This window comes from Lycium ferocissimum, chromosome 5 (genome assembly GCF_029784015.1).
Source record: "Lycium ferocissimum isolate CSIRO_LF1 chromosome 5, AGI_CSIRO_Lferr_CH_V1, whole genome shotgun sequence".
Classification (NCBI taxonomy): domain Eukaryota; kingdom Viridiplantae; phylum Streptophyta; class Magnoliopsida; order Solanales; family Solanaceae; genus Lycium; species Lycium ferocissimum.
Genome location: NC_081346.1, coordinates 73,525,483 through 73,541,694, shown reverse-complemented (window position 1 = coordinate 73,541,694; position 16,212 = coordinate 73,525,483). Strand labels below are relative to the sequence as shown.

At 31.3% G+C, this 16,212-nt stretch overlaps 2 protein-coding genes across 2 annotated transcripts; both read left to right on the top strand.

Annotated features, from left to right (window-relative positions):
- The first annotated feature begins 4,903 nt into the window (after nucleotides 1-4,903).
- LOC132057398 (cytochrome P450 76A1-like) lies at nucleotides 4,904-7,625 on the top strand. Its single transcript, XM_059449991.1, has 2 exons — nucleotides 4,904-5,891; nucleotides 6,869-7,625. The coding sequence occupies exons 1-2, from the start codon at nucleotides 4,962-4,964 to the stop codon at nucleotides 7,472-7,474; spliced, it is 1,536 nt and encodes a 511-aa protein (XP_059305974.1). The 5' UTR covers nucleotides 4,904-4,961; the 3' UTR covers nucleotides 7,475-7,625.
- Nucleotides 7,626-12,275: 4,650 nt separating this feature from the next.
- On the top strand, nucleotides 12,276-15,089 carry LOC132057396 (cytochrome P450 76A1). The gene is made up of 2 exons (XM_059449990.1): nucleotides 12,276-13,301; nucleotides 14,301-15,089. Exons 1-2 carry the CDS (start codon nucleotides 12,366-12,368, stop codon nucleotides 14,904-14,906), a joined length of 1,542 nt encoding a protein of 513 aa, XP_059305973.1. The 5' UTR covers nucleotides 12,276-12,365; the 3' UTR covers nucleotides 14,907-15,089.
- The last annotated feature ends 1,123 nt before the right edge of the window (nucleotides 15,090-16,212 follow it).

Below are 16,212 nucleotides of genomic sequence, written 5' to 3'. Positions count from 1 at the left end.
TAATAGAGGTAAAATTGTATATCATTGATAGGTTCACTGACAGTGATGTATGAATATGATAATTAACTCAATTGATTCCACGTTTTAGCATCTTCCTTTAATGTAATCTATTCTTACACTCGGTCAAATGTAGCTAATTTCGTTTTGACTTTTTGTTAAGAGACTTTACGAAAAGACGTAATACATACTCTCAAACAATTCAAAACACATTAATTGCAGCTTGTAATAATGTCCTGTTTGGACATGATTTGAAATAATGATATGTGATTGAAATAATCAGATTGATTTGAAGTTGAATTTTGTTTGAGCATGCAATTTGAATTTCTTAAATTGTATTTTTTCTCATAAACCTGAGAAGCCACAAGTTTTGAAAACTACCAAAACTTCTTCAACTCTTATACAATCTTACTAAATGAGCAAACAATAGTTCATAACAACGTTAATACGCTACCAAAAGGCTTTTCTAAAAAATATAACATCTATTGGTCGAACTTTAGTTCAATAAAAATAAGCGAAACGAGTTGTAGTGTACTATCTTTATTATAATTTTACGTAGTACGGACAAACGTCGAATGCATTTAATTTCCGATCAGATCACTGATATGACGAACCAACATTGTTACTTTGAGTCAAGTTTTACATTTAAAAAATATATCTACCAACTTATGAATCTTTTCTTACAAAATATAAACTTATGGATCAAGTTTTTTATTTAAAAAAAAAAAAGTTGAAATAATGATTTGGTATCCCCAATCCTACTTTTTAGAAAATTTGGAATTTGAATCATGATATGAAGTTGAAGTTGAATTTTTTTGCAAATTTCATAAATAAATGCTGATTTGAAATCAAAATATGAAATTATAATTTCAAATCGCATGACCAAAATGCCTACTAAAAGTCTGTATGAATGCAATCTATAATTTTCGTTCACAAGAAAATTACTTTTTCTGTAATATATTGAAGGAAATATGCACGGGATATGATGATTTTAGGGCATTCTTTATACGTCTCGTTTAAGGAATTTGTGCAAAAAGCCTTAATTTTCAAGTTCTAACAGAAGCGCCATAAAACTTCATCACATATTTTGACGGATGGTCGAAAGTTCAAAAGTTTAATTTGCTGGACCGGACATTTGCTTTTAAGTTTTAAATAAAGTAAATTGGAGATTCATTGGAAAGAACTTGAGCGTCGGCCTCCTGACTTCGATGTCTTTATTGAAGTAACACTAAAAAAAAAATTGATAATTTGTGGAGGTTGAATGTTGCAATTTACGGAGGTTTTAGTCCCCGCTAGTTGCTAGAAGAAGCTAAAAGCTCCGCAAATTGTAACTCTCAACCTCTACAAATTACCCTTTTTCTGTAGTGTAAAGAGCTTTGTAGATAAGATTTTCTCATTGGATTATTTAATTAGGTTTTCAATGACAACAAATTGACTTAAGGCAATAATCAGTTCAGACCCAAAATGCATGAGTATATAATGGTTTAATGCCAATGCCGACGACCGAAGCTCGGGATAGAGCATATGAAGCGAAAGTTTCACATATGGTTTTCTGAGTAGAAAGCGACTACTTGCTGGTACTTCAACCAAGCACCATCAATTCGGTAAAACTTGTGAATAATTAAACTTTTGGCAGTCCATAAGAACTTGTAACAAGATTATTCAGAACTTTTGGGGCGTTAAAATTTTAAAATTAGGACAATTTTTGCACAAATCATTAAACGATGACAAAAAATTAAATGCCGTCTATAAAATGACTTTTGAGTTGTGGAGACGTGCTCAAAAAATTAAAAGGACTTTTGACTTTGCACAAATCCAATGGAATTTTCTGCGTATCTAAAGGACTTTTGACTTTTGGAGATGTGCTCAGAAACTCGAAGAAGAAAACAAAGGATTGTTCTAAAGAAACAGAAATATCAATATCATATCATCAACCTGAAAAAAGCGGGGATGATATCTAATTTTTTAGTATAAATTTGAAGATTTATTTTTGATACTGTTGAAATAAGATAATATAGCTTGACTCATCAAAGAAGTTTAAGAAAGAAAGATTGTTTTTCCGAAATTTGTGCTCTTTATATATGTTACCTATAAAGGTAGTTGAGTTGGTTCAACGAGTGATTTTTCGTATGGCAAATCTGAGATCGATTCCCTCACTAACAACCTTCTCAGTCTGAGCTCTTCAAACAAGTTTTGCTTAGTGGAGTTAACACTTGCACTCAAAGGGTAGCAGATCTGGACTTCCTAGTTTACAATTTTTTTATTAATATTTGTGTGACTATTTAACTGTCCTTCTCATCAAAAATAGATAAAAGTTTAATATTAAATTATCTTTAAATATAAAAAATGATATTCGCTTTGTAATAGACCAACAAAGAAACGATGTTGTATATATACAAATTGGAACTGAGAAAGCTTTTATATATATATATATATATATATATATATATATATATATATATATAAGAGCAAATGTGAGGACTTTTGTAGTCCTCACAATAATTTTCCAATTTTTTAAAAACTTTTTAATTAATTACTTTTATGTCCTAATCTTATTTATTTAAGTCAATTTTTTTGTTTTTAAAGTCTACTTTTAAATCGAACGCAGGGACTTTTGTAGTCCTCACAATAATTTTCAAATTTTTTGTTTTTGTTTTTAAAGTCTACTTTTCATCGAACCTCCTACCTCATTTTTCACGTTTTTTGATTTTCGATTGGTATATATATTAATCCGATAATTGGATCGCGCCTATTCGGGGAGCGCTTCCTCCAAAGATTTTTTTTCCATATATGTTCGAACCCCTAATATAAAATAAAAGTTTAAATTATGTATTTGTCTTAAAGTTCATTAACTATGTATAGATTATTTATAGAACTAAATAACCCGAAAATTAGGATACATAAGTTATAATGTCAAATTCGGTTCCAAATTTAATTTGAATTAAATAATTTCATCAAAATGGAAGTTAAACAAGTGGAATGAAAATTTTGCTTTCATATAACTATACAAATTCTGATGGGTATATGGTGGTTGTTGTTGTTGTTGTTGTACACTTGTACTAACACAAATTATATTCTTTAGTTAAAATATCTACTTTTATCTATATATATAGTATATATATATATATATAATACTTAAAGGTGATATAAAGCATCATGGTTATACTTGAAGAATATTGTTTTAAAGGTAATAGAAAAGTTAGTACTCAAAGAAAACTTGTTTGAATTTCTACACGGCAATAATGCCATAAAATAAGATAAAAGAAGTACATTGAAGTGTGAAGACGGACCCGTTAAAAATAAAAAAAAAAAAAAAAAACTAAAATGTGAATGTGTAGAGAAGGTAATACTGCAAGTTCAATTCATTAATAAACAAAATATTATAGAAAACTTACTTGTCATTTACAGCAAATTAATGGATATAAGACATGAGCATTTTATATATGTAGTTATTTTTCAATCATGATTAAGTGATGTATAATTCTTACTTGAATTCTTAACTCTTAAGATTAAATCACTTAATTTGGTACAAACATACCATACGAATAAATATGTATTTTAGTAGTTGTATTTCATTTTCCAATGAATAAATACAATAGTGCAGTTTGCAACCTATTGCTTAATCTAAGAAGTAAATAAACAAAAAAGTATTAATTGGTATAGGGGACCAAAAGGAGGACAGTACAAAGGGATAATTTAATTGCCTCTTGTAGACGGTGGTCGGTGGGTGGCTATATATATTTTAGTGGTGTAATATTATTTTTGTTCCAAGTACCTAGCAATGACCAATTATTTGTTCACACTTTAGCTAACAAAATAAAAAATCTGTTCATATATAATATATATATATACTTCCAAGTGACAGCTGTTTTAATAATTTTTAGATATACCAACTATATTCTTCCACCTTTGTCCATATCACATGGCACGGTATTTTATATTGGGAAAATAAATTTCTAACCATGTATTGAAGAACAGGACTGTACTTTCTCAAATTGAAAAAGTAAAAAATGGATATGACTTAGAGCTCGTTTGAATAAGCTTATGACTTTTGATTTATTTTTGTCATTTTAGCTTAAAACCGCCTAAAATAAGTCAATCCAAAGAGGCTCTTATAGTACATCCTGTGACCTAAGAAAATAATTTAGGATGAATGTAAGTTATACATTGGCCGTGCAAATTTTTTTTTTTATTTTTTATTTTTACTATCATTTATATTTGCATATTATAGCCAATATTTTGCCTTACTTTTAAAATTACAAATCAACTTTTATGGAGGCTTACCGGAAAATAGCTTTTAAGTTAGAATATATTTTATCCAAACAGTATATATATATTAAAAATTTAAGTTATATATATGAATAATGGAAAATCTATTTTTGCAATATCATTTTGTTTAACATGTTACTATTATTTACCATATATACTTGATTATCAATTTGTAGTGTTTATCAAAAAATTTATCTGTAAGTCACTTAATAGGTAAGGTGACTGTAAATATATTTTCCACCGTCAGTCAGTGACAAACTCAAGATTTTCACTGAAAAAATTCAAATTATAAAAAAATAAGCACACAAAGAAGTCAAGGATATTCAACCTCAGTTATATGTACGTAAAAATAATTTTAACTTTATATACTAATAGCTCAATTTATTGATTACCTAAACTTTTACCTTGTTGGTGAGGATTCGAATCCCCACATTGTAATTCCCTCTCTCATTTCGGTACCCCTATGTAATAGTTTTTTTTTTTTAAAAAAAAAACAATATAATTTTAATTTCCCCTAACTCCGTGTTGCGGGTCAGAGGACACAAACTTAAAACTCAATATTTTATGAATGAAATGGTAGCTGGCATGTTCTCATTTAACGCATGCTTATTTAAGGGACCCGCTACATACCTTGTTAAATGCAAGAATCAATCATCAATTAGATATCTTCTTCTTCTCCAAAATCTTGGGAAAAAATGGATTGGGCATTGAACTTTTACATGCTTTGTTCTACTATAATTTTCTTATTAGCTTCAACCCTCTTAATTTCCCAAAAAATATTATCTTCTTCTAAGTACAAGTTACCTCCAGGACCAAATGGATTGCCAATTTTTGGCAACATGTTTGATCTTGCTGGATCAGAGCCATACAAGAAAATTGCTAGTTTAAAAGACAAGTATGGTCCTGTTTTGTGGCTAAAAATTGGTTCCTCAATGACCACAATAGTTGTTCAAACAGCAAAATCAGCATGTGAGTTATTCAAGAACCATGATGTTTCATTTTCAGACAGGAACATAGTTGATGTCAATTTGGTACATAATTTCTATCAAGGGTCAATGGCTTTAGCCCCATATGGAAATTATTGGCGATTTTTGAGGCGGATTTGCACCGTGGAAATGTTTATACACAAAAGGATCAACGAGACGACAAGCGTTAGGCGAAAATCCAGGGATGAAATGCTTGGATGGATCGAAAAAAAGGCGAGCAGGGGAGGAGGAGTAGAGGGGATCGAGGTAACACGTTATGTGTTCCTCGCATCGTTTAATATGTTAGGTAACTTGATTCTGTCTAAGGACTTAGTGGCAAATCCAGAATCTGAACAGGGCTCGGAGTTTTTTAACGCGATGAAAGGGATCATGGAATGGGCCGGGGTTCCGAATATTTCAGACATATTTCCATGTCTTAAAATGTTTGATGTACAAGGTTTAAGGAAGAAAATGGAACGTGACATGGGAAAGGCTAAGGAAATTACTTGTGGATTTGTTAAAGAACGTATTGAAGAAAGGGAGAAGGGTGAAGAAAAGAGATCAATGAAAGATTTGTTGGATGTGTTGCTTGATTTTGAGGGCACTGGAAAAGATGAACCAGCTAAATTATCAGAACATGAGATCACAATGACTATAATGGTAAGTTTTACCATACATAAACTTCGATTAACTTTTATTTCTAATCTTTGCTTTTAAAAAGATTTTGGAAGAAGAATTTTGGAGAAAGGCATTTTCGTCGTTTGATCGTTTTATCTTTGGAATAGCTAATCCCTGGATTTTTATCCCACACTAGTAGCCTATTCAACCAAATTTCCGAAATGTGTTTATTTTGAAAGACTCTTTTTATCAAAAGTGTTTTTCAAAAAAATATTTTGGGAGAATAACAATTTGTGTTTGATTAATCAATACGAAAAAGACTTCTGCCAATATTAGTTAGAGCAGCAATATGTGTTTGGCCATGATTCCAAAAGTGTTTGTGGGGAAAAACTACTTTTCTTTTAACTTCTGTTACTACTCAGAAATACTTCATTTTATCCTAAGAATTTGGCCAAACATCTGAATTCTCTAAAGTAAACACTGAAAACATAAATACTTTGACTTCTCATAAACTTAACTAAACAAGTTATAAATAAATATCATATGAAAATAGTACCAAAAAAATGTTAGTAACTAATCCCAGGATTACTAATTACTCACGAACCATAACGGAAACCCTCTATATTATGTTGTCGAGCAAATTACCTAGGGAACTAAATGCTTAGACTTATTCCAGGAAAGAGTTTGATTTATATACACTGATAATGTAAAGATCTTTACGCTATCATGTTATGTTTATCTATTGTAGCATGTAATATGTTTTATTTTTTAAGATTATAAATCTCATTTTTATAGAGATTAGAGAGTTACCTATACACTATGTTGCTTGGAATCTTAGAAAATGTCATCGGCTGCGTGTCAGATCCTCCAAACATAGTGCATTTTTGGAGAATCGGACACCATTATTGGAGAATTCGAACAATATAGTCCATATATATTTATTAGGTGACCTAATAGTATAGTTTTGTTTTTGATATATTTAAGCTTATCTTAAATTTGCTCTAAATATGAAATTTTAGGAAATGTTTCTAGCTGGAACCGAGACAACTAGCAGCAGCATAGAGTGGGCATTGACTGAACTCTTGCGCCATCCACAAGCAATGGCTAAAGTCAAATCAGAAATTTCACAAGTAATTGGTCCTAATAAAAAGTTTGAAGAGTGTGACATAGATAGGTTACCCTATATGCAAGCCGTGCTAAAAGAATCACTACGCTTACATCCTCCACTCCCTTTCTTGATTCCAAGGAAAGCAATTCAAGACACAAAATTCATGGGGCACGACATACCAAAAGGGACTCAAGTACTCGTGAATGTCTGGGCAATTGGAAGAGATCCTGAATGTTGGGACGACCCTTTTGAGTTCAAGCCCGAGAGATTTCTTGACTCAAAAGTAGACGTTAAGGGGCAGCATTATGAGTTAATTCCATTTGGCGCGGGCAGAAGGATGTGTGTTGGCCTTCCTTTAGGTCATCGCATGATGCATTTCGTGTTTGGATCGTTGCTTCATGAATTTGATTGGGAACTTCCTCATAATGTTTCTCCTAAAGCCATTAACATGGAAGAGAGTATGGGAATTACTGCAAGGAAAAAACAACCTTTGAAAGTGATACCAAAAAGAGCTTGAAATTAGTTAAGTGTATTTATAATATTTCTCATGATGTGATATCATATTGGTTTGGTTAAAAGTCTTTGATATTGGTAGTAGATATGGATTTACCCAAACATGTGTAGAAATTCTTGGGAAGATTTTAATTTGCTGTGAGCTTTTATTGAAATGTTACATACTCCGTATTAGTGTTTGGCCAAAAAGAAAATGTGCTCTTGTACGCCAAAAAAAAAGTGTTCCTCAACAACTAACAGACGCAGTTTCACCATAAATTATACTCTCTTCAAATCAAAAAGAGTCTTCACTTAATCTTTATTTTTCTTGGGTCAAAAAGAGTGTTCACTTATCAAATCAAGAAATAATTAACCTATATTTTCATATTTGCCCCTATTAAATGTTATGTCGTCAAATTTCAATACCTATTTAATTAGAGGCAATTTAGTCAAATTACCTATTTTTTTTTTTTTAGGAGTTAGTATTTTCTTAAGGAGGTGTGCAAATGACTAAATGAACACTCTTTTTAATCCGGATGGAGTAGCATAAATTGTAGCATCTTCCCAAAAGCAAAAAATTAATTATACTTTATAGAATTTATAAGATGGAAAAAAACAAAGTCTTAATAAATGAGCATGCAGTTTAATTTATACAAAATAATTCCTCTAACTGTTTTTAAAGGAGAAATTTAGCCAGTGAGCTAATAGAGATAAAATTTGAAAAATGTCTTGCAAAAGCGCCATATTGTGCAAATGATCCAATTCTATGACTGTTGCTCAGTGCTTATTGTTCTTGTAGTAAGTGTTTTTTGGCAAAGTACTTTTGGACAGTAATTGTTCGTGTTTGACTAATCAATTTTAAAAATACTTTTATCAGCATTAGAGTAGTAATATGTGCTTGATCAATATTCTAAAAGTGCTTCTAAGAAAATTTATCTTCTTAGTTTATGAAAAACAACTTTTGCTACTATTCAAAAGCACTTAATGGAGTTTGAAATTAGCGAGTTGCCATGTTGTACTGGTTTTATTGTGTTTTAATAATCCTTAGATATACCAACTATATATTCTTCCACCTTTGTCCATATCACATGGGACTGTATTTTATATTGGGAAAATAAATTTCTAACCATGTATTGAAGAACAGGACTGTGCTTTCTCAAATTGAAAAAGTAAAAGTGGAGAAGATTTAGAGCCCGTTTGGATGGGCTTATGGAATCTATAAGTTAAGAATTTTAGCTTATAATTCTTAATTTTTTTTATCATTTTGACTTAAAAATAGATGCACTTTTCTATTTTACCAAATACTATAAAAATACTTAAAAGTTATTTTAGTTTAAAAACACCTAAAATAAGCCAATCCAAACAGGCTCTTATAGTACCCAGTGACCTAAGAAAATAATCTAGGATGAATGTAAGTTATATATTGGCCGTGCAAATTGTTTTTTTTTTTTAATCACAATTTATATTTACATAAACATATTATAGCAAGTATTTTGCCTTACTTTTAATATTACAAATTAATTTTTATGGAGGCTTACCTAGAAATATCTTTTAAGTTGTCTAGTAGTGTAGAGTATATTTTATCTAGACAGTGTATATTTTAAGCTGCTTTTTTTAAGCCCATTCAAACAGGCTCTTAGTCTTGAATCTAATCAAAATGGGTCTTCAGTTATAATCAATTACAATTAGTTGATTCGGTTCGAACGGTTCGATGTGAATTCTGTTTGATTTTACATGAACGAGAAAGAAGGACGAGGAGAGGAGAATGAGAATGATATGGAGGAAAATTGAGAAATTAAATGTTGGATTTCAATATCGACAATAAATCTTAAGAATCCAAATCACTCACAATAAATTTAAACGATAGCAGATTTAATTTATGCGGACCATCAAAATTAAGAAGAAGAGATGGATAGAAATCAAACCATAAAACAAATCAGATGCCTCAAGCTTCGCAGAGAACCAAATGTAAGAGAAAGGGGGAAACAGGAATTGACTTTAGTTTTTGGTAGAAAGACACATATATCCCTCTCATTTATGCATTGGTAATATGTTGTTAGGGGCATTTAAGAAAATTAAAAGATGGATACAATACTAACCTATTACCTTTGTGTAGTAGGTTAACAAAACCCTATATATATATATATAGAAAAATTTAAGTTATATATATGAATAATGGAAAATCTATTTTTGCAATATCATTTTGTTACTATTATTTACCATACATACTTGATTATCAAGTAGTAGTGTTTAGGCTTAATGTCTATGCAGCCCATTAAATTTGTCTTTTTTTTTTTTTTTTCATTTTGACACCTCAATTAAGTGTTGTTCTTATTGAACCCCTGAATTTGACCTCAAGTGTGTCTATCAAATACAAACCAACTTACATAACATATATGGTGAGTTTCATTTTCTTTAGCGTGAACGTCAATTACGTGAAAAATTCAACCAATTAAAACTCCTCACGCATTTTAATTATACACATCATTAAAATATGTGTATAATGACCTTTTTTTCAAGAACCAAGCGATTCAGCCAACTAGGAATTGAAAACCAGCCTTTTGAGATTGATTTTAATGCTTTTTTTGGGATTCTGGAACAACATAATAGGATCTGGTGTTGCTTAAAAAGGCTTCTTATTTTTCAGTTTTGGTTTCTTATTTTTCAGTTTTCAGTTTTAGTTTCCAATTTTGATTTCTTATTTTCCAGTTTTGTTATTGATTGGTTTAAGTGGTGCTTCTTCACTTGTATAACACAGTTTAGGGGGTTGCATATGCATTAAGCCTAATGTTTATCAAAAAAATTACCCGTAATCACTTAATAGGTGACTGTAAATATTTTTTCCACCCATCAGTCAGTGACAAGCTCAGAATTTTCACTAAAAAAATTCAAACTATAAATAATAAAGCATACGAAGAAGTCAAAGGCATCCAACATCAGTTATATGTACTGTTGCACCCTATTTTTACCAAGGCTAAACAAAATACAACTTATGGGGCTCTTAAAGGATTGATTATGTACAGAGTCACCACTTATTAATTTAAGGTATACTAGGGTACCTATAAATTATTAATATAGATGACTTAAAAATGATCTGCAAAAAACAAGTGAGATTCTAAGTAAGGGTTCAAATTATTCCGAATGGAAGGTATTAAGCATCCTTCAGAATCCACAAAATGTGGTTCCCGACAGGACCAATTTTAACTATACGAGGGATGTGTCAAAAAGGCTTGATTATTAATTACAAAAATACTAATAGAATTAGACTAAAAGAATAACTACCATGAATGTTTATGTAGTAAAAGGTATAAGTATTTGCATATGTATAAAAATATGTATTATAAGACTAATAAATAAATATGTAAAAAGATTTTGGATGAAGAAATGTTTAATGAATATATATTGAAAATTAAAATTTAAAGAATAAAAAAGAATGAATTTATTATTTAAATATAATATATAAAGAAGCTTCAGAGGATGGAACAAAAATTTTAATGAATAAATAGCTAACAAATTTTGACTTAAGAGTAAATGTAGTATGAAAAGAATTATTTACCAGTAAATATAATATATGACTAGAGGGTCTGAAATTTTAGCTTTAAAGGAATATAGCATGAATGTATTTGTTTTACACTGAATGAAAAGAAGATTAAAATATATGTAACATAAAATTATATACAAATTAATTAATTTGAGTATACAAAAGGGTATAATGAATACATATAAAATTATTCTAAGTTCAGTTACGTTAAACTTAAAGTGAACTAATTAATTTAATTAGTTGATCAGTAAATGACAATTCACTGAAATTGCATCGTTGTGAGATCGTCAATATTGTACCGAGGGCGTCTTGAGAGTATATCGAATAAGTATAGACCATATATACTAATTACTTTGGGACATGCCGAAAAGAGGGAGCAAATCAAACCCCAGCAAATCGAACAAACCGTAAGAAAGCACTTTCAGTGCAACTCTATCGTTATGTTAAGCATGTACACCTAATTAATTGATTATAAGAGCACATTCTAAAATTTTATATATAGAGATAAGCACCCTAATGATTTAGTAAAGTATGCGGAACAATTAAAGTAAAACTCTAGCTCAACGTGATAGCTATAAATAATATTAGCTACGATAAATAATAAGCAAGCAAGTAAATAAATAATTCCCGTCCAATACCCTAAAAAGTAAGCAAGTAAATAAATAATCCCCGTCTGGTACTCTAAAAGTAAGTTTTTCACTATACGTCATGCTTAGTCGTAAAAATAAATACAAACAAAGAATATGAGATAATAACAAAAGAGTCCCAGATGGGGGGCCTTTTTGGAGATGAACGTGAGAGAAAAAGATACACCAAAATGTCAAAAGAAATGTAGTAAATTCTAGGGAAATAAGCAGAAAAAGTCAAACACGAGGAGGAGGAGGGCCTGGAGAAGAAAAAGAGGGAAAAGAAAGAAAGGGATAGGTAATAATTTGACTGTATACTTAGCAATAGCTGGATAGTTTGAATAATTTGACTGTACACCTAGCAATGGCTGGATAGTTTGCACTTTGCACACGGTAAATTTTGAAATATCTGTTAAATCAATTTTGAACCATACGTGTGCGTTCCATTCGCCTAGTTTGATGACGTGGCGTCACGAGATTGACTACTCAGAGTCATTTTTTTACCTTTTGACATAGCTTAATCTGTGAGTTCCATTAGCCTAGATAGCACGCTGTCCTAATATCCTAAGATGACACTTATTATGAGATAAATTTTTTTGCTAAGATGACAAGGAAGAAATAGTAGCTAGCATGTTCTCATTTCACACATGCTTATTTAAGGGAACCACTACATACCTTGTTAAATGCAAGAATCAATCATCAATTAGATATCTTCTTCTTCTTCTTGTTCTTCTCAAAAATCTTTAAAAATGGAGTGGGAATTGAACTTTTACATGCTTTGTTCTACTATAGTTTTCTTATTAGCTTCGACCCTCTTAATTTCCCAAAAGATATTATCTTCTTCTAAGTACGAGTTACCTCCAGGACCAAATGGATTGCCAATTTTTGGCAACATGTTTGATCTTGCTGGATCAGAGCCATACAAGAAAATTGCTAGTTTAAAAGACAAGTATGGTCCTGTTTTGTGGCTAAAAATTGGTTCCTCAATGAACACAATAGTTGTTCAAACAGCAAAATCAGCATGTGAGTTATTCAAGAACCATGATGTTTCATTTTCAGACAGGAACATAGTTGATGTCAATTTGGTACATAATGTCTATCAAGGGTCAATGTCTTTAGCCCCATATGGAAATTATTGGCGATTTTTGAGGCGGATTTGCACTATGGAAATGTTTGTACACAAAAGGATCAACGAGACAACAACCGTTAGGCGAAAATCCATGGATAAAATGCTCGGATGGATCGAAAAAAAGGCGAGTTCGGGTGGAGGAGGAGGAGTAGAGGGGATTGAGGTAACACGTTATGCGTTCCTCGCATCGTTTAATATGTTAGGTAACTTGATTCTGTCTAAGGACTTAGTGACGGATCCAGAATCTGAACAAGGGTCAGAGTTTTTTAACGCGATGAAAGGGATCATGGAGTGGGCCGGGGTTCCGAATATTTCGGACATATTTCCATGTCTTAAAATGTTTGATCTACAAGGTTTAAGGAAGAAAATGGAACGTGACATGGGAAAGGCTAAGGAAATTACTTGTGGATTTGTTAAAGAACGTATTGAAGAAAGGGAGAAGCGTGAAGAAAAGAGATCAATGAAAGATTTGTTGGATGTGTTGCTCGATTTTGAAGGTAGTGGAAAAGATGAACCAGCAAAATTATCAGAAGATCAGATCACAATGACTATAATGGTAAGTTTTACCATACATAAACTTCGATTAACTTTTATTTCTAAATCTTTGCTTTTAAAAAGAATTTTGGAGAAAGCATTTTCGTCGTTCGATATTTTCGTCGTTCGATCGTTTTATGCTGGAATAGCTAATCCGTGTATGTTTTGTCCCGCACTAGTAGCCTATGTTTTGTCCCGCACTAGTAGCCTATTCAACCAAATTTCCGAAATGTGTTTATTTTGAAAAACTCTTTTTATCAAAAGTATTTTTCAAAAAAATATTTTGGGAGGATAACAATTTGTGTTTGATTAATCAATTTGAAAAAGACTTTTGCCAATATTAGAGCAAAAGTATGTGTTTCGCCATGATTCCAAAAGTATTTGTAGGGAAAAACTACTTTTCTTTTAACTTCTGTTACTACTCAAAAATACTTCTTTTTATCCTAAGAATTTGGCCAAACATCTGAACTACCTAAAATAAACACTTTGAAAACATAAATACCTCTGACTTCTCATAAACTTAACTAAACAAGTTATAAATATCATATAAAAATAGTACCAAAAAAATGTTAGTAACTAATCCCAAGATTGCTAATTAATCCCGAACCATAGCGGAAACCCTCTATATTATGTAGTTGAGCAAATTGCCTAGGGTCCTAAATGCTAGGACTTATTCCCGGAAAGAGTTTGATTTATATACACCGATAATGTAAAGATCTTTACACTATCATGTTACGTTTATTTATTTTAGTAGGTAATATGTCTTATTTTTAAGATTATAAATCTCATTTTTATATAGATTAGAGAGTTACCTATACACTAAGTTGCCCGGAATTTTAGAAAATGTCACCGGCTACGTGTCAGATCCTCCAAACATAGTGCATTTTTGGAGAATCGGACACTATTTTTGGAGAACTCGAACAATATGGTCTATACATATTTATTAGGTGACCTAATAGTATAGTTTTGTTTTTGATATATTTAAGCTTATCTTAAATTTGCTCTACATATGAAATTTTAGGAAATGTTTCTAGCTGGAACCGAGACAACTAGCACCAGCATAGAGTGGGCATTGACTGAACTCTTGCGCCATCCACAAGCTATGGCTAAAGTCAAATCAGAAATTTCACAAGTAATTGGTCCTAATAAAAAGTTTGAAGAGTGTAACATAGATAGTTTACTCTATATGCAAGCCGTGCTAAAAGAATCACTACGCTTACATCCTCCACTCCCTTTCTTGATTCCAAGGAAAGCAATTCAAGACACAAAATTCATGGGGCACGACGTACCAAAAGGGACTCAAGTACTTGTGAATGTCTGGGCAATTGGAAGAGATCCTGAATGTTGGGACGACCCTTTTGAGTTCAAGCCCGAGAGATTTCTTGAATCAAAAGTAGATGTTAAGGGGCAGAATTATGAGTTAATTCCATTTGGCGCGGGCAGAAGGATGTGCGTTGGCCTTCCTTTAGGTCATCGCATGATGCATTTCGTGTTTGGCTCGTTGCTTCATGAATTTGATTGGGAACTTCCTCATAATGTTTCTCCTAACACCATTAACATGGAAGAGAGTATGGGACTTACAGCAAGGAAAAAACAACCTCTGGAAGTGATACCAAAAAGAGTTTGAAATTAGTCAAGTGTATTTATAGTATTTCTCATGATGTGGTATCATATTGGTTTGGTTAAAAGTCTTTGAGATTGGTAGTAGATATGGATTTACCCAAACATGTCTTGAAATTCTTGGGAAGATTTTGATTTGCTGTGAGCGTTTATTGAAATATTACATAGTAGTGTTTGACCAAAAAGAAAATGTGTTCTTGTACCCAAAAAAAGTGTTCTTGAACAACGACAGACGCAGTTTCGCCGTAAATTATACTCCCTCCGAATAAAAAGAATGTCCACTTAGTCTTTTTTTGTTGTTGGGTTAAAAAGATTGTCTACTTATCAAATCAAGAAATAATTAATCCTATATTTTCATATTTGCCCCTATTAAGTGTTATGTGATCAAATCTTAATACTTATTTAATTAGGGGCAGTTTAGTCAAATTATCTATTTTTTTCGGAGTTAATATTTTCTTAAGGAATGTGTAAATGGCTAAGTGGACACTCTTTTTGATCCGGAGGGAGTACCATAAATTGTAGCATCTTCCCAAAAGCAAAAATTAATTATACTTTATAGAATTTATAAGATGGAAAAATCAAAGTCTTAATAAATGAACACGTCGTTTAGTTTATACAAAAAAATTCCTCTAACTGTTTTTAAAGGAGAATTTGGCCAGTGAGCTAATGGGGATAAAATTTGAAAAATGTCTTACAAAAGCGCCATATTGTGCAAATGATCCAATTCTAAGACTTTTGGTCAGTGCTTATTGTTCTTGTAAAATAAGTGTATTTTGGCAAAGTATTTTTGGACAATAGTTGTTTGTGTTTGACTAATTAATTTCAAAAATATTTTTATCAATATTAGAGTAGTAGTATGTGCTTGGTCAATATTCTGAAAGTGCTTTTGAAGAAAATCTATCTTCCGAAGAAAATCTATCTTTTTAGTTTATAAAAAACAACTTTTGTTACTATTCGATGAAAAACAACTTTTGCTAAAGTTTGAAATTAGCGAGTTGCAATGTGCTAAGTGGCTTTAGTGAAGATTTCGTAAGTTGAGGTTTCCTTACTATACTTGACAAGTGGAATTATGACTTCCACTTGCTTATTTTATTTAAAATATAGAACCAAATAAAAAAGGCAATTTTAAAGTTCTCTTTTTTTTTTAAGGACCGCATAGCAGCAAAACAGTGAAAAGGTGGTTAAATCAACAATGAAGCCTCCTATTTTTAAGTTGCAACATGGCAATTAATGTCATTTTTTTAAAATCTGATTGTATCACATAAATTGGGATAGAGGGCGTAAGCTTTATTAGTGCATCATCTTGAATTGAG

Coding starts and splice junctions, on each gene's coding strand:
- LOC132057396 (XM_059449990.1), top strand. CDS start 12,366: ATGGAGTGGGAATTGAACTTTTACATGCTTTGTTCTACTATAGTTTTC. Junction 13,302..14,300: donor AGATCACAATGACTATAATG/GTAAGTTTTACC, acceptor ATGAAATTTTAG/GAAATGTTTCTAGCTGGAAC.
- LOC132057398 (XM_059449991.1), top strand. CDS start 4,962: ATGGATTGGGCATTGAACTTTTACATGCTTTGTTCTACTATAATTTTC. Junction 5,892..6,868: donor AGATCACAATGACTATAATG/GTAAGTTTTACC, acceptor ATGAAATTTTAG/GAAATGTTTCTAGCTGGAAC.